Raw genomic sequence first — 21,467 nt, 5'->3', positions numbered from 1 at the left:
TATGAAGGAGACAAAAGTCGAGCGTAGCCATACACGTACTCTGGATTTTAGGAAAGCTGATTTTAATAAACTCAGAACTATAATAAGTAAGGTCCCGTGGCAAGGGAGCCTAAAGAGAAAAGGAGTGCAGGATGGGTGGGAGTATCTAAAAAATGAAATTTTAAAGGCACAGTTACAAACAATTCCAACAAGGAGAAAAGATAGAAGACAACAGAGGAAACCAATGTGGCTCCACAAAAAGCTTATTGATGAACTGAAAACAAAAAGGGATACATATAGGAAGTGGAAGGAAGGCCAGGCTACAAAAGAAGAGTACAGACAAGTGGCGCAGAAGTGCCGAAATGGCGTCAGGAAGGCTAAAGCTGTGAATGAGCTGAGATTAGCGAGGGATGCTAAAAGCAATAAAAAGGCTTTCTTCAGATACGTGAGTAGTAAAAGACAGAGGAAAGAAATGGTGGTTCAACTGCTTAATGAGGATGGCAAATTGATAACAGATGACAAAGAAAAGGCTGAAGTGCTCAATTCCTACTTTGCCTCGGTCTTCTCCCAAAAGCGGGTCTATGACCCCCCTGGAAAAAGTGAAGCAGAAGTTGAGGGGGCAGGATTGCAGTTTGAGATTGATAAACAAATGGTCAAAGAACACCTAATTTCCTTGAATGAATTCAAATCTCCAGGGCCCGATGAACTGCATCCAAGAGTAATGAAGGAGCTAGTGGAAGAACTCTCAGAACCTTTGTCTATTATCTTTGCAAAATCATGGAAGACGGGTGAGGTGCCGGATGACTGGAGGAGGGCTAACGTTGTCCCTATCTTCAAAAAGGGCAAAAAGGAGGAACCTGGGAACTACAGACCAGTCAGTCTGACATCCATCCCTGGGAAAATTCTGGAGCAGATTATAAAGAAGTCAATCTGTAAACACCTTGAAATCAATGCAGTGATTACTAGAAGCCAACATGGATTTGTCAGGAACAAATCCTGTCAGACTAATTTGATCTCATTTTTTGATAGGATAACCTCCCTTGTGGACTGTGGGAATGCTGTGGACGTCATATATCTTGACTTCAGCAAAGCTTTTGACAAAGTACCACATGACATTCTGATTAACAAACTAGCTAAAAGTGAGCTAGATGGAACAACTATTAGGTGGATCCACAGTTGGCTACAGAATCGGACTCAAAGAGTACTTATCAATGGAACCTTCTCAAACTGGGGAGAGGCAACGAGTGGGGTGCCGCAGGGCTCAGTCCTGGGCCCAGTGCTCTTCAACATTTTTATTAATGATTTGGACGAGGAGGTGCAGGGAACGCTGATCAAATTTGCAGATGACACAAAATTGGGTGGGATAGCTAGACAGAAACAAACTTCAAAGTGATCTTGATAGGCTGGAGTGCTGGGCTGAAAACAACAGAATGAAATTTAATAGGGATAAATGCCAAGTTCTACATTTAGGGAATAGAAACCAAATGCACAGTTACAAGATGGGGGACACTTGGCTCAGCAATACTACAAACGAGAAAGATCTTGGAATTGTTGTAGATCACAAGCTGAATATGAGCCAACAGTGCGATATGGCTGCAAGAAAGGCAAATGCTATTTTGGGCTGCATTAATAGAAGTATAGCTTCCAAATCACGTGAGGTACTGGTTCCTCTCTATTCGGCCCTGGTTAGGCCTCATCTAGAGTATAGCGTCCAGTTCTGGGCTCCACAATTCAAGAAGGACGCAGACAAGCTGGAGCGTGTTCAGAAGAGGGCAACCAGGATGATCAGAGGTCTAGAAACAAAGCCCTATGAAGAGAGACTGAAAGAACTGGGCATGTTTAGCCTGGAGAAGAGAAGATTGAGGGGAGACATGATAGCAGTCTTCAAATACTTAAAAGGTTGTCACACAGAGGAGGGCCAGGATCTCTTCTCGATCCTCCCAGAGTGCAGGACACGGAATAACGGGCTCAAGTTAAAGGAAGCCAGATTCCGGCTGGACATCAGGAAAAACTTCCTGACTGTTAGAGCAGTGCGACAATGGAATCAGCTACCTAGGGAGGTTGTGGGCTCTCCCACACTAGAGGCATTCAAGAGGCAGCTGGACAACTATCTGTCAGGGATGCTTTAGGGTGGATTCCTGCATTGAGCAGGGGGTTGGACTCGATGGCCTTGTAGGCCCCTTCCAACTCTGCTATTCTATGATTCTATGATGGTGAAGGTGGTGGTAGTAGTAGTAGTAATCATCATCATCATCATCATCATCATAAATAGAAGTAAGCGCTCCAAGTAGGAGATACAGTAAAGGTCATTTGGGTTGACTCTGGCACAGATCAGCCATTTCAATCCCACGTTTTCTCAATAAGAGGTATATGAGGTTCAAAGAAAACAAGTGGAAAAAGCTCAGCTATTTCTGGACAAATCTCACTCATAAATGGTAGTCAAAGCATATGTAATGGTGCTCTGGAAAGTCACAGCTACTCGACATAATTAGCACAGTGATGTTTCAAAGCGCTTCGCACAAGCTTTGGGCCTGGGATTGCTCATAGGTCTTCCAGCAGAGTAGATGGCAGGGGAAGGTATAAGCCCAATGTCCATGAAGGAGCTCACAATTATCCCAGTCTAAGCCTTTTTTCAGCTATAAAAGTTGCTATATGGCATCATCTCTAGAGAGTCTCAACAGAAGGCAGCTAGGCATTCGCCAGCCATACCTGGCCTGTGCGTATCTCACAGCCTCTTCGTCCTGACGAGCTTTGACCTCCTGGTGCAATGCGTCTTGGAGCCGTTGCTGCATCTCCTCCAATTCTGTGATGCGCTTGCGCTGACGTTCTGCCTCTGCCTCCTTCAGAACCATCTCAGCCTGCATGGAAGCACGGGCCTGCAGGCATGTATAAAGCAAAGGCAATTAGTATGTAGAATACACCGCAGCCAACAGCAGGGGGCAGAGTCAGCTGTCTAAATGCAGCCAGCTGGCAGACTATGGCATGGGTTTTTTTTTGCCTGGGCCATTAACAAATGCATGAGCCATTTTTAATATAGAGTAACTGGTCAGCATGTCTACAAAGAAAAGATGCATAAAAACAAACACTATATGATCCTCAGAGTTGGAATTTTGGGGGACAAAATATTGGAATGTTACTGGCCAAGGGCCTCCAATCTCCAGCCATATGAGACTCCTGCATGCTTGCCTTGGTGGCTAGCAAATGACCCTGCTAGGAACATTACCATGCTGGCATGTGTCCTGGACTACAGCTGCCACTTTTGAACTGGGTGGTGATCGTACAGAATTCTACTTAAAACAAGAAAAATATTTTTTTCCACAACTGTCCCTTGTCGCATGGAGACAAAATTCTTGATAGATGCAGATTCCTTTCACAGCTTTTTTGCCTTAAAAATGCAATGCTCATGCCAAAGATAATAGGAAAGACACAGGTCATGGCAGGTGTCTGTCTATCTGTCCTATCCATGAATGTAGGCAGTTTCCCATTTCATCTTTCAATATATTTCAAGATGCTGCAATATAAAGGAAAATTACAACAGTGAAGCTGCATAGTGCAAGCCTCAAATAGTTGCCCAACATCCCTTGGCCTACATCAAAAACTCTGCTTGAGGATATTGTCCCCTCCCCCACCACATCCTGTACTGCAGAGGTGGGGAACCTTTTTCAGCCAGAGGGCTGAATGTGTGCTGGGCAAGCATGTCGAGGGCCACATCCCAAAGTGGGCAGGGCCAAGCACTGCTAGCATGTGGCCTCAGCAATGCAATTTCCCACCCACCCCAACACACACACACACACACACACACACACACAATTAAAAACCTAATTGCAGCAGAGGAGGGGCAATTTTTTGTGGTGGGTTTGCAGTGTTGGAGAGGGGAGGTTTAGCCCTTCCATCCCCAGCACACACACACACACACTGCATGATAATTAAGGCTTGAAAAAAGCCTCCATTGGCATTTTTTAAGTCTTAATGCATTGTGGGTGGGGAAGCAGATCACTGATTGGAGATAAGTGTTAGGATTCGGCACACCGCATTTCAGCAGAGACCTCTCTAGAGGCCATGGGAATGGAGTCAGATTCAGAACACTGCGGAGTGGTGGGGGCTTTAGGAAGTCAGAGACAGAGAAGAATCTGTCCAGGTGCTGGCTAATCAGTTGGATCAAACCCCAACCCTAACTTCTCCCCCTGTGGGAACACAGAAACTCACAGCGGGAAGGAGGTTGGTGTGACAGACGCAAAGATCAGACCAAGTCAGGTGAAGAGGGAGGAGCAGCTTTGGGAAGTAAGGCATTCTATAAGGTTGGTTCATCGCAAGAGGTCTGCAGGGGAAGACCCTCCCTGAGGGCAGGATTGGAAAAGTGTTTCAGGTTCTGTTCTGCAAACTGGTACCAGATTTGCAGCAACTTCTCTCTGAACAGTAGTGTATCCCTCAAAGAGATATTTAGGTAATCTATTTAATACTAGGCCAGCTTAATTCAGGGATGTTAGCGTTACATTGCGGTAGTATGACAAAGCCTGTAACCTGAACTGCTGTGGGACTGATTGATTTGCATAATAAAGCGTATTTACTAGGAGATCAACTTCTTTGTTTAACTACAAGCATACCAAGAAGGTTCAGCACTTGACAATATAGCAGGGAAGCAGGCTGGCCAAATAAGGGACCTCCCACTGGCCACATTAGACCCATGGGCTGGAGATTTGTGAACCACCCAGAGAGCTTTGGCTGTGGGGCGGTATATAAATGTAATAATAAATCTACATAAATAAAAATGTAAATGTTCGTTCGAAACAGACGTTATATCTCCAAAAGTTCTTCACCGATTGCTTTGAAATTTTGACACAATGTTGCATTCGAATACGCGAGCGTTGTTATGTAACTATGTTCTATATGGGGTCAAAAGTTTGTCTTAAAATCGAAGAAATAGGCCTCCTCAAAACCAGTCCTGCTGATCATTGTGACATCGCCAACCAGTAGGCCAATCCACTGCCTCTGCCTCCTCTCCTATTTGCATGTTCTCTCCTATTTGCTCTTATAGGTCATTGTGACATCGCCAACCAGTAGGCCAATCCACTGCCTCTGCCTCCTCTCCTATTTGCATGTTCTCTCACAATTGGCTGAGTGAATATAGATGTCACACCTGTGACAGTTACACGTTCTGAAGAAAGGTAACTGCCAGGAGTTTCCACTAACCTCTTCACCGTAAAAACATCCTTTTTTAAAAACCAAACAGTAGGCCAATCCACTGCCTCTGCTTCCTCTCCTATTTGCATGTTCTCTCCTATTTGCTCTTATAGGTCATAGAAGCAACAATCTTGACAGGACCTTTCAAAGGTGAAGATGTCCTCATTCCTCGCATTCCTATGATTCCAACAGATATGCCATTTCAATTTAAGAGATTGCAATTCCCAATTCGATTGGCGTTTGCAATCGCCATCAACAAAGCTCAGGGCCAATCTTTAGAATTGTGCGGTTTAGATCTAGACACAGATTGCTTCTCACATGGACAATTATATGTTGCGTGTTCTAGAGACGGCAAACCAGACAATCTCTATATCTACACAGACAATGGAACATCTAAAAATATTGTATATCCACAAGCATTGTGAAATTAAACGTATTAGAAACATCCGCTTTGTCTTTTCTTTCTTTTCAATTTAACCAGACTGAGCCACAGCAACGCGTGGCAGGGTACAGCTAGTAAATAAATAAATAAATAAACCTCTACTGCAGTGGAATCTGCTCATGCAGCCATGTTTGCACACAACTAACCATCTCCCTGTTGTCCCCACTTGTCCTATCTAGAATGCTTTCAGCCCATTTGGGGACACCAAAAGAAAGCCAGGTAACTGCAATGCTCCACAATCTGTAAACCTATCCTGGTATAGGGTTATGCACCCCACTTTGTCAAACACTTCCCTACAGTTTAACAGTCTCTGAACAGTAGTATAGACTAAGAAGTGCTGGGCATAGCCAGAAGGTAAAATTTTATTTATTTATTTATTTATCACATTTTTATACCGCCCAATAGCTGAAGCTCTCTGGGCGGTTCACAAAAATTAAAACCACAATAAAACACCCAACCGATGATTTGGCAAGCTCTAGGGCTCCGAGGAAAAAAGCAGGGCTAATTATAGCAAGAATGGCAGGAGCTTCCCTCCCACCCACTGCAGGCCCCACAGGCTTTCTTGCTGTTTTGCCTTGACACAATTGAATCCTATCAATGAAACAATAGTGCGATGGGTTTTACGGAAAGGCTCGTGGGCCATTGGTGCCTCACAAAGACTCCAAGTGTGGCTCCTCACTCTCTCTCTTTCCTTGCCTGAACCAACAGAGCGCCTTCCTGTCCCTAGTCACAGCACTTCAGGCATTGCTCCTTGCCATAGTGTGTTGCTTTCCATGATTATGTGGGTTTCAAAAGGAGGCATTTTAGCTCATCCAGGAGGCCTGGGATGAATTTGTTGCCTAGGACAGGAAGCTAGGGGGGTGGGGGGGGATGGACAGATGGACCCATGAGACTCTACATCTGTGTGTTCCATTGAGGGCTGTGATAGCTTTGGCAAGCGATGGACCTGGAAGCCCTCTCGGCATTTCCTTCCCTGGCACGCACCTGTTCGGCTTCACGCAGTTGTACCTCCAGCGTCCTCTGCATTTCCTCATGCTGCTGCTGGCGCCGCTGCTCTTCTTCCTGCAGCAGAAACTCGGCCTGCCGCTGAGCCTCCTTCAGCAGCTCCAGCTCCTGCAGCTTGCGCTCCTTCTCTTCCTGCAGCTGCTTCAGGCGCTGCATCTCCTCCTCTTTGGCAGCCTTCTTGAGCTCCCGCTGCTCTCGTTGGTCCCGCCTCTTCTGCTTCAAATCCTTGTGCAGGGACTTCTTGCCCTCTGCCTGCAGGCGGATGGCCATCTGGATAGCTGCAGCGGGAGAGAGGGAGGGAGGGAGGGAGGGAGGGAGGGAGGGGCACAGGCATCAGTAGGGACCACACATTTTCCTGCTTGAGTTGGAGCACCTTTTCCTAGATCAACTTGCCCATCTCCCCTTAGGTCAGGGCTGTTGAGCCTGAGGGCCGAATTCCATTTTGGAGAAGCTCTCAGGGGCCCACGTTCCAATGGTGGGCGGGGCAAAAATACAAACATGTTACAGCTCTTCCTGCCCGTAACTGAGCCTGAGGAAAGGCTTTTCAACCTTTTGGAATGGGAGAGAAAAACTGCACAGGCACTGGGAAGCCCCCAAATGATTGATGGTTGGGGGGAGAGGAGTAGGGCCATGGGGAGCTAGATCTGGACCCCAGGCAGGCAGGACCCGGCTCCCAAACCTGAAGTTCTGTGCCCCTGCCTTAGGACATCTCCCACCTTCATTTCCCAAGTACCACTCCTTGCAGAAGTGAGGTGAATGGCAACAAGGGAGCTGTGGAGGCCCGACTATGGAACAGCCTCTCCAAGAAGGCTCCCCTGGCATCAACGCTGTTTCCTTTTAGAGGCCAAGCACAAACCCAGGCTTTTTCATTAGCAGAATTATTCATTTATCTTTCACTATATTGAATTAGTGATGTTTTTTCCACTGTTATTGTTAAAACTTTTGAAAAAAATCCCTGAAACTGATTTTTATGAAGGATGGCATAAAAATGCTTTACATAGAAAAACTAAACAGTTAAGATTTGTAGCATTTCAGCACCCATGTTGCCCAGAAATTTCATATTGTTGCTTTCTTAGCTGACACTACTGAGAAGTAAACCAAAGCTTCCTCAGAGAGAGGGAGGGAGGGAGGGAGAGAGAGAGAGAGAGATTCGGCCATGAAGTAGTATGGAAATGTGAATAAATGAATACTTAGGTACATAGCAGGCTTCCTAACTGGACTGCAAGAATTATACTTACTGCTATTTCCCGCCTTGATCAAAATGGAGAAGCGGGTAAGAAATAATTATTTTTATTATTATTATTATTATACCTTCGTAGTGTGGAAACAGAGAATGACACACACACACACACACACACACACACACACACACACAGAGGAAGGGTCAGAGTGGTTTCGTCTTATTCATTCTCCTGCTTCTGATATTTGCCACCATCTAGCCCCTAGTAGAAGATCCAAGTAATATCATCCAAATTCCAAATAGTTACAAGATTGTCATTAAATCCAGATGCTTTTATCTTTTTATTAAAAAGTTGGCAACTGAAGTTGCTTGTTAGGCCACTCAAGGCACACAGGGAGATGGTCAACTGATGAGTGAAGGTTGTCCAGAGATTAAAGTGGGAGAGGTTTCTGCTGCCGCTCTTGCGACTTACAGTTTAGGGTGCAATCCTATGCACATTTACACAGGTCAATACTGGGAGTTGTAGGACTTTTTCTGTCTGTACATACATAGGATTGCACTCTTAAAACTCCCAGTTTCAGGAAATCTCCCAACGCAGCAGGTGCGAATCTTGCCTGTCAGAAAGCAGCTGCACAGCAGCAGTACTCACCAAGAGTCCACTCCTGCCTTTGCCTGGTGTCTGAGGCGCTCATTTCGTACGTCCGTGAAGCAGTTTTCACGCAGAACATACACCGTTTCCCATCTTTGTCAGGCAAGATCTTAGAGTTAGTAAGGAAGAAAAATTGAAATCTTTCTCTCAGCTACAAGGCACAAAGCTACTAGGCCTCCAGCCTAGAGCGACAATGATCCCCTTCCCAACAGCACCTCCCAAGCTTGAAATAACAACAAACTGGTCAGTTTGCCAAAGGATGGACTTCTTGCTTTATAATAAGGACATAAAGATCTTGAGAAGATTCGGCACTTTCCTAATGGCATTAGCTAAAGTCTGCACCAGATTTAATAAGGAGGACGAAATAGGTTTTATTGGAAAAAAACTGATTGTTCAAACATTTTAATTATAGTTTTGTGTATTTTATTTTTGATTTGATTAATGAGCACTTTTATAAAAATTGGAAATTAGTGTTAGGGATTTTTTTTTATCATTAATGTTAATTTATTAGTTCCAAATTATTAATCATTTTCTTTGACCTATGTTCCATTTGTCCATTTTTACATATATAATATTCTGGATATTTTCTTTCAGTTAAACTGTGTTATAAATGTGATGACCCAAGGTTATAAACAACAATATTGAACTGAACCGAACTAACAACACTCCTATCAGGACTCTGCAAACTAGCCTTAGAGGAGGCCTCCGCACCTCTTGCTGTTTTAGTATAGCGGGACCACTAAGGGCTTGTTCACATAACTGCGAACATGGCTAGACAGGGTGATATCCTGGTGATCGCCCCGGAATCATCCCTGTGCATCCACATGTCGCACAAGGCATCCCGGAAGCAGGGAGGGAAGATTGAGGAACGTGTGGCCCGCCGTTGCTGGTATGTCCCGGCTCCTCGCGAGGAGCCGGGAACCAGGCACGGAGCTCCTCAGGAGCTCTGTGCCCATCGGGGGTGGGGGGAGGGTGCGGTTTTGTTTTTTGTTTTTTTTTAAAAAACAACTTACCAGGCGTTGAAGCACTCGTGCGCTCCTTTTCCTTTTAAAAAAAATCCAAAATGGTGGCCGCAATGTTGCGCGCCGTGTATAGACAAGGACAACGATCTCACGATCATAAATTCACAAGATCGTCGCCCTCCACCCTCGTCTAGCCATGCCCTGCATTTATCACTGGATGACTGAAATGATTACAAGCTCACAAAGTCGTGGGAAAGGGCTATCATGGGCAGGGGCTTCTTATTGTATATAGACAATAAATGAGGCAACCTAACACAGTGAAACACCCAACACATGAACAGAGATGAAGCTAGCCTGGCCTCCTTATGGGAATAAGAATAACCTACAAAGTTCTTTGCAGCTTGGGACACAGCTGGGTGCAGTTATTTCTTAAGAACATAGGAAGTGCCATGCTGGATCAGACCAAGGGTCCATCTAGTCCAGCACACTGTTCACACAGTGGCCAACCAGCCATTTGCCAGGGATGAACAAGCAGGACATGGTGCAACCGCACCCTCCCACCCATGTGAGTACACTTACTGCCTTGAATACTGGAGATAGCACACAACCATCAGAGCTAGTAGCCATTGATAACCTTTGCCTCCAGGAACATATCCAACCCCCTTTTAAAGCCAGCCAAATTGGTGGCCATCACTACATCTTTTTGATTTGATTTGATGAGTTTTTAATGTATTAATTACAACTTTTTATTTTATTGTCGAGCACTATTTTTAATCCACTTACCTCCACGCATGCATTTCTGTCCAAAGAAATGCTCCCCTTTTTCTCCTTACGTTCCTCACTCACATAGTAAGAGAGATCACTGGGCTTTAGGGTGAACCATCGCTCGGACCAGTTCCTCCTCAGATGACCTTTCTTCCACAGATAGCCCTGCTCCCAGCCAGGGTGGGAATGGGAGAGAGAGGAAGACACATTGTAAACAAAGAACTGTACCAAAGATCTTTGCTAGTCTCCACTCATCAAAGATTTGTGTCACAAAAGGGCCAAATCCCATTATTAAATTAGGAGAGTATGGGGTGGACTGGACCAATGCACACTTTGGCACACTGAAAAGCAGTTGTGCGAACACCAAGTGGCTATGCAAGTTGGTGTAAACAAGTGGCCATGTTTACTACAGCCTGCTTTACATACACAGCAGAATGAGGCAGGAGCATGATTTGGTGGTAAAATGGCCAGCATTGCTTTGGACTGCTGGTGCAAGATCCTATTTTGGAATACTCTTTATATTAAAACTTCTACACCAACAAAAATTAGCACAGCTGCAGTGGGGCTAGAACATTTCCTCCTGAAATACTAGCTTTCTGTTTTGTTTTTACATGGGGGACCATTCAGATGTGATATCCCTCACCTGTAGAACAAAGTGGAACAGTCCATTCTACCACCTTATTGTGCAGCCTTTGTCACATGGTGCTGAAGTCTACATGAAGCTAAACCAAACAACCAACATTGTCAACATACTGTAAATACAGTTGTGTCAACAAGTCTCCAGTTCATCTCACACAGGTATAGTTATCAAAAAAAATCTAAGCATACACATGCATATTTTATACGTGCATATTCTACCTATGCTGCTGTAACAGATAACCTAGATCACTGCATCATATAAGGTGGCATCCAGGTGGCATCTTCCCAAATGGCCAATTTAGTTCTGAAGCGCTAAACCAAAACGTGAAGAAAAAATACCACCAACTAGCATGGGGTTTTGTGCTCCAGTCTTTGCTTTGGAATGTGCTACATATTGATTCTGCTGCACCCTGTTCTTCCAACTGGACTAGTATGAATCGGCCAACTCATATTCATGTGGCTTGTGGGTATCAAGAATGCTGACTTGTTTTCCTTCCTCTTTGTGCAGTGCACTTAGCAGAGGAACCTACTTCTTCATTGGCATTTCCTCCATAATGCTCGAAGTGCTTCCAGAAATGGAGGGGGTGGGCGGTAATTTCTAGCTATCAGTCATGCTGAATTGGCACGCTTGATATCTAATAAGCCACAAGGTTCTTGCAATTCCTGATAATTCAAATGGCAGATCAGGATTGAGCAGGGCAAGTGTGGGAGATTTCAAAACCAGGATCAGCATGCAACACCCCACGCTAGTTGGTAAATACAGCAACTACCTCTTCATATGCAGAACCCAGAAGGAAATGCAACATGAATGCAAGCCTTGGGAAGGCTACCGCAAACTTTTTTGCATATGCAACTACCACTGCAAGGGAAAAAACAGACAGACATCAGTACAGGCTCTCTGGTCTCCCGCCAGCTGGCTGCCCCCCGCTTCTTGTACAGCTCCTATCTTATGTACAGTTTCACAAACTACATCGTGCTTCTAAACATTAAATACACTTGTTATTGTCGTCCAAAGGGTAGCTAGTGAGCATTGTCCTCATCAAACTAATGATGACTTTTCCAGGTAGGCCACTGCTGGACATCTTTGTTTCTGATTGCTACAGCAGCATAGATTATTATTTATGTAGTTCCCCAAGCCCAAGCAAAGTATTTCTCCCTATTCCTAACCAAGCATCAGCTCTTTACCTGTTTGAGCACATCCCCGATGATCTCCTGGTAGACCTCCTCAATTGCCATACTGATGGCCTCACGCTCAATCCCCCGCAGGAACCGACCTGAATTTACCAAGTCTAGGAACTGCCAAACTATCAAGCCACTCTGCTGCTGGGTTTCTTGGGAAAGATAGTCATCCAGCTCCCCGCTGTTGAGCTCAATGCTCATGGCTGTGCAGATCTTCTTCAGGAGATATTCCACCTGAAACAAGTGGTGATGGGGCATCAGCAAGGAAGGGACCAGGCATACTTCCCACCTCTAGGAATCAATTTTAGTTCTCTTGGGGTCACAGACATTTCCTTTTTACTCAAGAGGTCATGGGGCATTACACTTCAAAGAAGGGCCTTCCTGATTCAACATCCTTATTTCTAGAACAGAATCTTATTTCAAGGGAAAACTGTATTCCTGCACTCACACTTTCCTTTGGCCTTACACTTCCACCTGAAGCTTTCAGTTCCACACCCAGCTTGAGAAGTTCTCCAGGAAGTTTTAGGACACACGTTAAAAAGATGTATTGCTTCTTTGCCACCACAGAGTAGGGACAATAATGTGCTCGTACCTGTGTTTGATTTATTGACACTGAGTTTTACATCACTTGTGTTCTAGCCATTTCCTCACTAGCTTCAACCCTCCCAGCAACCTTGTAAACCAGAAGGCTCGCACTGTGGGAGAAGGTGCTTAGGAGTGATCCTGTCAGCCACCCACAGCATTTCCAAACCAGAAGAACAACATGAAAAATACCATAATGCAACTTTGGGACAGTACTGTCTGGATTCTCTGTAATAACTGATTGAACAAATGATGTTAATTCCAGAGAAAATGTCTAGAGCGGGGGCAACCATGGAGAGACAATCTACCTTGTTAATTTCATATCTGAATGGCTTTTTTCACAATAATTATAAATAATATAATTATAATTTATAGGAATAATTACTTTAATTTACAAAAAATTACTTTAACTATCAACAGAAATGAAGAGTCCTGAAGAGTCAGGATCTGTTGGAGGTGTCAGATAAAGACTCCAATGACTAAAATCTGTCCTAACATGAACTGATATTAATGCTTTTAGACTGCCATTGAAGGAGGCACCTCTTGCAAGTTGTGCTGAGGTGAATATGGCCAAGTTGATTCAAGTTCTGAAGGGGAAAGGGACAAAAGTGATGAGCACAATTTTGGGGAGAAAAACTTGCCCATTTTTCTAAAAATTAAAATCAGTTATTTTTCAGATATAATTATTTATTTCGGTTGGGGTTAAAAAAAACCCACTAATTTTTGAAAGAGCCTCCCTTTCAGATGTTATGTTTCCAATCAAGAATTAAGTTTGAATTGCCACCTGGTAAGAAACCTGCCAACTGGCCTAGAATGTCCCATATGGGCTAGAAGCCAGATATGGTGGATGAAAAAGTAGAAAAATCCAGTTCCTGCTGTTGTGGGCCACAGAACACATGCGTACAATAATGAAGCCATGTAACGATCGCTTCGGCCCCTTTCTACTGGCAGTTGCAAGCTACTGCATCTGACAAAATGCAGTTGCATGTCGGTTCCTTTAATTTTTCTTCCAGATTGGGTTGTGGTGGTGAGAATGCTCCCACCCACCAGTGCAGTCTTGTATCGATCTACCTTCTTGCCAACCTGCCTCTTCCTAATGCAACCTGGACTCGCAGTCTCTTCTTACCTGGCAAGCTAGACCAGTTCTCCATATTTCTTTGTAAGGTAAGCTGAGTGCCTGTGCAGTAACACCAAGACAGCTCTAAGTAAATGGATTGGAAATACTTTTTCAGTGTTTCTGGTCCCCGCAATCCAGACCTGCTAGGCTAGTCTCTGCACAGCTGACAAGAGCTAGCAGGCCTCAAACACCGGCTGCACAGCTCACACGGCTGGCTCTAAATGCAGGGAGTATGAATGTGGGGTGGTACCTGCCTTTCTCCAGGACACTGCTGCCCCACCATCTGTGATAGGCAAAGCTCTCTAGAGACACTTCAAACCTGCAATCTTATTCCCATTTATCTGAGGGTAAGCCTCATTGAACTCAACAGCACATACAGGTGAGTAGACATGTATAGGATTGCTCTGTTCATCTCTGAAAGTTTATTACTTCTCTATCCTAAATATGTATACCTTGCCGTTCTGTGCTCAGTGTTCAGAAGGCAGCTGCCAACAATAGATTATAAACAATACCATTACTTCATAATCCTCCATTGTGGAATATTACTACAATATAGGGCTACTGTATACTATACCTTAGGCATTCATTATAGTAATAGGCCTGGCATCAGCACATGGAACAGTCAAGCAGAAGGGCCCACCATGGCAGATGCCTTCCCCCACTAGGCTGGGTGGGGCCCTTTACAACTTTCCCAGTGCTGAAAGGAGTGCCAGGCAGCTGCTGTTGCTTGCAGAGCTGACGTTTGAATTCCCCCACAATACCCAACGACCTCGCCCTGCTATAGTATTGTTGCTCCTCAGCGATGGCATACCAAAGCCAATTATGAGGCTGTATGCAGCAGTAGCCTGGGGCTCTTCTCCATGAGCTCTTCTATATGAGGCTGTTAATCCACTGTTTCTACTTTTGCTTTCATCCAAAATTGAGATCTGAGCACTACACAAGGAGCGTTTCCGTTCCTGCTTTTCCACTACAAAACCTCTAGGTGGCACTGTGATATAGTGGAATAGAGCAAATACATGAGAGGAAATCACACTTTCTTTCACTTAAACAATTAAATGCTGCATTTCCTCTGCTCTAAAAACCTAGCTGAAAGTACTGGTTAGACACAGAAGCGAAGCTGGAAGATCACAACATTGTCTAAAGGACCTGTAAACAATTGTGAGTAGGGAACGACACGTGCTCCATAAATGCCTTGTGTAGAAAAGCCCATAGCTTTAGGAATACATTTGCTGCTGGGTGCCCCATCACACCCTACCCCTCACTTTGTACCTGGTGCCATTTCTGCTGATTGCTAGGTTGCCTGGTAAGCCTACCACAGCCCAGCCCAGTGACAGGGAGCAGAGATCAAATGTGTCACCAGTAATAGTTGAGAGAAAGGGAGGGAAGAAAGGAGAGACAAGCAATAGGGAAGGGCGGCAGCAGAGGGAGTGGCCCAGAGCACCCTCAAACCTGCGGCCGGCCCTACTAGTGAATATAAAATGTTAGTTGATGCTTAACTCCTAACAGCAGTGGCTTAGTTAGACAGCTCATTTTTTTTTCAAGATCTGAAGAACAGGAAATGCCTTGGTGGGAAACAGGAAGCATAGCTGATGACTATATGTGCACGCAAGCGCCACTTTCTGCTGAACTGCAGGTGGCGGGGGGTGGGGGGGATGACGCAAGGCCAGCAGTCAGCAAGGTACAAGAGATAGAATGTTTGATGCATCCAGACATCAGCCAATCTGAAGGATGCAGTAGCAACTGTGATGTGATACGCACTTCTTTCTGGCTAGAACTTCCTCGGCTTTGGGGCCAATGTGAGTCTCCGGTATTTAGATTTACAACCACCTGATTGAGATTTTGCCTCTGAACTAATAAAAGATACCTCCCTCCTTTAAACATGCCTTGTGGAATTTAGAGATTATTACTGTTATTAGTGGCTTTACTTGACTGGGCAGCATTTCTCAATGGTAATTAACCCCTTGAGTCAAGTCAGCAGGTTTCAGATTCATACATCAACGTGTTCAGAATGGGTGTGTCTATACCAGCAGTTTTTCAGTCTACAACAGAAAAATTACACCAGGAGCATACCACTTCCTGTCCTTGTACTCACTGACTGGGTCTCCTTCTCCTCCCCCCGCCTCACACCATGCACACTAAAGCATGCACTGCATTAATCAGGAACGCATGTTTTTGCATGACTAACCTACACAGAAGTCTCATGCTGTCCCATTTCCTGGCCATGGTTCCACGCTTCCTCCAGGCTAGCTTCTTTACTTTTGTAGTGGTGACACTGTACTTGTGCATTCATTGATGTAGACCAGGGATCAGCTACTTCCAGAGGTTGGGAGCCTACATTGCCCCATGAACCCTACCGGGGGCACACCCCTGCTTCCACAGCCACATCAGTGAAATTTTGCAGTGCAGCGGTAGCAGCAAGGAAAAATAGCCTACTTTTAAAAGCCAAAAGCACGGTTTGTTGATGAAATTCAGCAGTGTAGCAGCCAGGAAAAGGGTTTATCCTGCTGCAAGTGGACCAATAGCCAGTTTCTCATGGACCATGCCATAGCTGCTGGTTGCTAAGGTTGTGGCCAAGAAGGCTAGATCTTGAATGGATCAAGGCAATCGGGTCTGGTCTACTCACAAGTCCTAGGCTCTGTATACTCTAGCTGAAATTCCCATGTTTCTGACTCTCAGCTTTGCCTTGATCCTGAGACTGCGTTTGTCCCTTGGCTGTAAAGGAATTCTTATGAGTGCTTGCATGGCAATGTGCAGTGTGTGGGGAATGTTGAAAAGAGAATCTCTTGCTATACATGATGCAATCTCAAGCAGTGTCATCAGGTTATGTGAGAGGCTGCATCATATGGATCTGCAAATCTATGTAAAGAAATCTAGGATAGCTCGCTGCATGACTTCATGTTCACAAAATTGGGCTTCACACGATTATTACAGTCACATGGCAAAACGAGTAACAATACAAAACATGCCCAGTGTGACTCATCTCTTATTGCAAGTGCAACACTACGAGGAAAGAAAATTACTTAGAAGCGATCATACCTCATCAGGAACCATAACAAGAGGGTACTTGTCTTCAGACAGGAAATTAAAGAGACACCAGAGCCTGAAAGCATCTTCGTGGGATACAACACTGTTTCCATTCCGGTCTTGCTTGTAATTCTTCTTTGCTGTCAATGTCCAGCACAGCTCATCAAACCTCTCCTTGACGAAAGTACCTTCTTCTACCTGCAAACAAAACAGCAGTGATCACTTTCCATTTTTTTCTCCTGCTTTAATATTGGGATTGTTACACGTGTGGCACTGCAAAAACAGCTTGATCTAGCATCCTGATCAGAGAACCACAACCCACTATGAATACCTCATGTGAGACAAATAATCATATCTATTCTCATTTAATAGATGAAAAGCAAAAAAAGAAAAGAAAAAAGAAAAGGGAAATTAGTGACCAGATGCGACAGAGGACAAGGTTTTTGTCCTTTAAACATTGGAGAGGACATTTCAACAAGTACAAGTTGTCAGATGGGGTATGATTTAATCACAAAGTGGTATCTGGGCCACATTGAATCAGACATTGGAGAACTCCCTTTGAAATTGGCCATCATAATGGTTCAATCTTTAGCAGCTGAAAAGATATTTATATTTATGATGATCGTCAGGTTTTTTTTAAATCTCACAGCATCCTTGTTTCAGCAAGCAACACTTTCAATTCATTATAATTTGTCCAGCTATTTATCAAATGGTTCTTGAAAATGCAAATGTTGACACAAAAAGTGAAACTCATAAACATTCAGTTCAGCTCTGAGAAACAGAAGAGCTGGGTGATCTTGTGATCTTCACAGCAATCAGTTTAATCAAGAGTAAAAGGTTAATGTTAAGAACTTCAGAATATGTGCCTACAAATCAGACTAGTCAGCCTGAGCACTAACTGTTCATGTGCAGAATCACATTTTAAAGAAGAATTTTACTGGGAAATGATGCCCAATACATAATACCCTATTTCTTCGATTCTAAGACACACTTTTTCCCCCATATAAAGATCTCTAAAAATGGGGTGCATCTTAGAATCGCGGGTGTGTCTTAGGTTTTTTTTTCCTGTTGGTGGTACTGAAATTAGTGTGCATCTTACAATCGATGGCATCTTACAATCAAAGAAATACGGTATATCAGAGCAGCCTTTCCGAACCTGGTGTTCTCCAGATGTTCTCCAAGCTACAGTCCAACACATCTGCAGGGCACCAGGTTGTGGATAGCTGCTGTGAGCAGAACAGATTTGTATTCCAAACCAAGTAATTATAATCTTTAGGGACTTCACTAGCAGGGACCAATGCTAGATTACCCACCAGTTACCTCCAAATTTTGGGGAAACCTCCCCAACAATTCTGATTACTAATTTCCCAATCTAAGCAATAAAATACACTTTTCTAATTTGAACCTGGAGAATGCTCTTTATGTGGATGCATGTAAGCATGGTAAGCCACATGAGCAATTATTAATATTTATATACTGTTTTTCAGATTTATTTATTATATTTATACCCCACCTTTTTTCCTTGTTAAGAAACCCAAGGTGGCATACATAATCTTCCTCCTCTCCATTTTATCCTCACAACAACAACCCTGTGAGGTAGGCAGGGCTGAGAGTCTGTGACTGGCCCAAAGTCACCCAGTGAGCTTCCATGGCCAAGTGGGGACTAGAGCCCAGATCTCCTGACCCCCAGTCCAACACTCTAGCTACTACACCACACTGGCTCTCAAAATGCTTCACATGCATTATCTAGTTGTTGTCCAATCCCGTAAACTAAGCTAGTATTAATATTCTCCATACTGCAGGGCTTGGGGCTGAGAGAAGACAGCTTGCCTAAGGCCACCTACTGAGTTTGTGACAGAAGCAACATTTAAACCGGGGACTTTCTGATTCATAGCTCAGTTTCTTAGCCAGTATGCTACACCAGCTCTCTATTTATTTGTTCATTCTGTGCAACAGCATCAAAAGTGAAAAGTACTTTGCAGCAAAGAAAGTAGTACAGAATCGTTGCCTGGCTCTTTAAACAGGGATAGGATATTGTTTGCTTGCTTACCGGCTTGTTTTGGGAGCTTCTTGCATGGCTAGTCTCTAGCTACTATTGCATGATTTCATTCAGCAAAAGATAATCATTCCACCATCTCACTAGACAGATGTGCCAGTACTGCAACTGGCTGGTGGGGATAATAAGCATTGTAAAATGGCCACCATCCTTGTGATTTGTAGCTGGGTGCCGCTTATAAAGCTGTCTGCATATAGTTGGCATTCAGATTGTTTGGAGTGGGTGGTGACTGGCAACTAGCCGGCAATTCAGCCCATGTCCCGTGATTCAGGGTTTATCCAAGGCATGGAAGAGTCTAAAGCTCCCTGCATAAAGCATAGCTGGGATTTATACCATGTAAGTATAAAACCCTGTAAGTTTCCCCTAAAGCCTAAAGTTTAATGTGAATAATGAAACCTAGCATTGCATAATTAGACCACATCTCACAGTCATATAAAGTGTTTGTCTTTTATGTGGAAGGATCCTTAGGCTACATCTATACAAATGCTGCCTGGAATGTATCTTCAGGATAGAAATATGCCCCTACCTAGAAGTCTAACTATGTAGATGGAAACACCTGTGTTGGATCTGTAGTGGACCCTGTTAGCTGTGTGGACAGGTGGAGACCAATGAGGACTGATATCTCCAGAGCATGTTGATTACAGAAGATTGTACTGCATAAACGCATCTGATTCTTAAAATTAGCACTCTGTTGATGTGCCCTAAAGTCAAGCAGATCCAGAGAAAAGAATCCAACTCTAACTCGGAATGCAACATACAAGCTGGCCCATATCGGGAACAACTCGACGTGCTAGAAAATAAAAATAAAATATCAATCCAAATTCCATATTGATAATTTGCCCATTTTTAGTAAATTCATATACCTTAATCTGATTATAAGACCTGGAATTTTAATTTCATAGAATATTTGGATGTATTGGCAGAAGCTGGAGTGAGTGATGGACATGGGAACACAGAAAGCTGACTTATCATATCCCAAGGCAGTTCATCGGAACATCTCTCGGTATCCAGGAATCTTCAACCTTTCAGAACTGGGATCCACCATTATCCAAACCATGCAATTCAGAGCAAACATCTCTATGGCACTAGTACTGCTATTGCAAACCACTGAAGGTGAGGCTGCACCCCAGTAGTGTGTCCCAACCACCACTTAAAAACGAATGCAAATGAAAGCAGCTCACCAGGGTTTCAGACAGGAGTCTTTCCCAGCTCTATTTGGGAGACATGGGAATTGAAATACGGAATGTTTGCATGAAAACTGGATGCTCTGTCACTGATTTACAGACATTTCCTACTGCTTTCTTCAAAACTGAGAACTAGAAACTTGTTCATTTTGAAACAAAAGCTGATTGTGTTTCAGTATTGGACATTCATGGTGTGCAAAGGAACATACAGAATACACATAGCTATGACCTTCTGCACCAAAGAATCCAATGTAAGCCACTTAATCAGATTTAGAGATATTCCGCATAATAATTTATTTTAAAACAACACTTTATCTGCATGTGCTTATTCAGCATGGCTGGCTGGAGAATGCTGGGAGTTATAGGATTGCACCCTTATAAAATCCTTGGGCTAACACAGCTCTGACCACACTAGGAAAGGTTCACATCTAATACTCAACCTATCTGGAAAGCCAAGCTAGATGTGGCATTCAGTGCATCTTTACATTTAACAATCATGTTTTTGTTTTGTTTTTAAATAAAATGCTAATAGTATCCACTGGAGGGTGGGGTTGAGAGTGATCAGGACTGCAGCAGGAGGAGAAAGTAGTTACATCCCGTCTAATTTTAACGTGTGGCTACGTTCACACATCTGTCAGCAGGAAGGGAGAGTGTTCCTCTCGTAATTCTGCTTCCCCCACCTTCACTCACTATATGACACACATACAGCTTCTGAACCAAATGCTAATTGCCTCTTCCTTTTTGCACTTCCACTCATTCGTTTTTGTTTTCTTTTTTAAACTTCATTTATTCAATTATTGTGCATAGTACAATGAGCTTATGGTCAACAAATACAATCATGGTCAACTATTTATTTATTATTATTATTTTAAGAAACTGTTCCCATTCTTATTTGAAGATCCTAGTGGTTGAAATGTGTCTGGGACAGGTTTACATGTACTAGTATAGCCTATTATTATTATTATTATTATTATTATTATTATTATTATTAGAAACCAGCAATGTCACCATGTTTGTGGACTGTTACACTTTTGTTTTGGTATAACACTGTTACGTTTTGGTTTTGGAATCATACCTCTAATATATAATTAAATACTTTATAATTATCTTTTATTCTTAGTATAGATTAGCTGTTTTATTAAATTTTATTGAAGTTTCTTTTATGGTAGCTCCATCCTTACTTTACATTTTCTGTATGTTCTCTTAAACCCATTTTGCTTCTTGTGTCGAATATGGTTTAAGATAAGATCTTTATTAACTGTATTCCTAGGATACAGGTGAAAGAGCATCCAAGCCAAGAAGTGTGCTAATGTTTTGTTTGCTTGTTCATGTGTAGAGGCCACAAGGAATCTGCCTTTGTGTTTTATTGTTAGCATATGCGATTCTCTCCTCCCTCAATGTCTCAGTATAAGGTTTAAACCGCTGTCTTCGCTACAGGGTGCCTGCACTAATACCTTGAAGGACTTGTAGGTTTCTGCCTTCAATATTAAAGATTACAGATGTTTCGTAGCTCTTGGAAGACT

At 43.5% G+C, this 21,467-nt stretch overlaps 1 protein-coding gene across 1 annotated transcript in view; it reads right to left on the bottom strand.

Moving 5' to 3' along the window:
• The window catches only part of DEF6 (DEF6 guanine nucleotide exchange factor), a 54,767-nt gene that overhangs the window by 6,526 nt on the left and 26,774 nt on the right, over window positions 1–21,467 (bottom strand). The window contains exons 3-8 of the mRNA XM_063141541.1: window positions 16,717–16,902; window positions 11,988–12,215; window positions 10,182–10,328; window positions 8,437–8,545; window positions 6,587–6,885; window positions 2,689–2,855 (exon numbers count right to left, since the gene is read on the bottom strand). Coding sequence (XP_062997611.1) covers window positions 2,689–2,855; window positions 6,587–6,885; window positions 8,437–8,545; window positions 10,182–10,328; window positions 11,988–12,215; window positions 16,717–16,902 — 1,136 coding nt within the window. The remainder of the gene's footprint in view (window positions 1–2,688; window positions 2,856–6,586; window positions 6,886–8,436; window positions 8,546–10,181; window positions 10,329–11,987; window positions 12,216–16,716; window positions 16,903–21,467) is intronic.

The sequence above is a fragment of the Elgaria multicarinata genome, chromosome 1 (assembly GCF_023053635.1).
Source record: "Elgaria multicarinata webbii isolate HBS135686 ecotype San Diego chromosome 1, rElgMul1.1.pri, whole genome shotgun sequence".
Lineage (NCBI taxonomy): Eukaryota > Metazoa > Chordata > Lepidosauria > Squamata > Anguidae > Elgaria > Elgaria multicarinata.
This window is presented reverse-complemented; position numbering and strand designations above follow the sequence as displayed.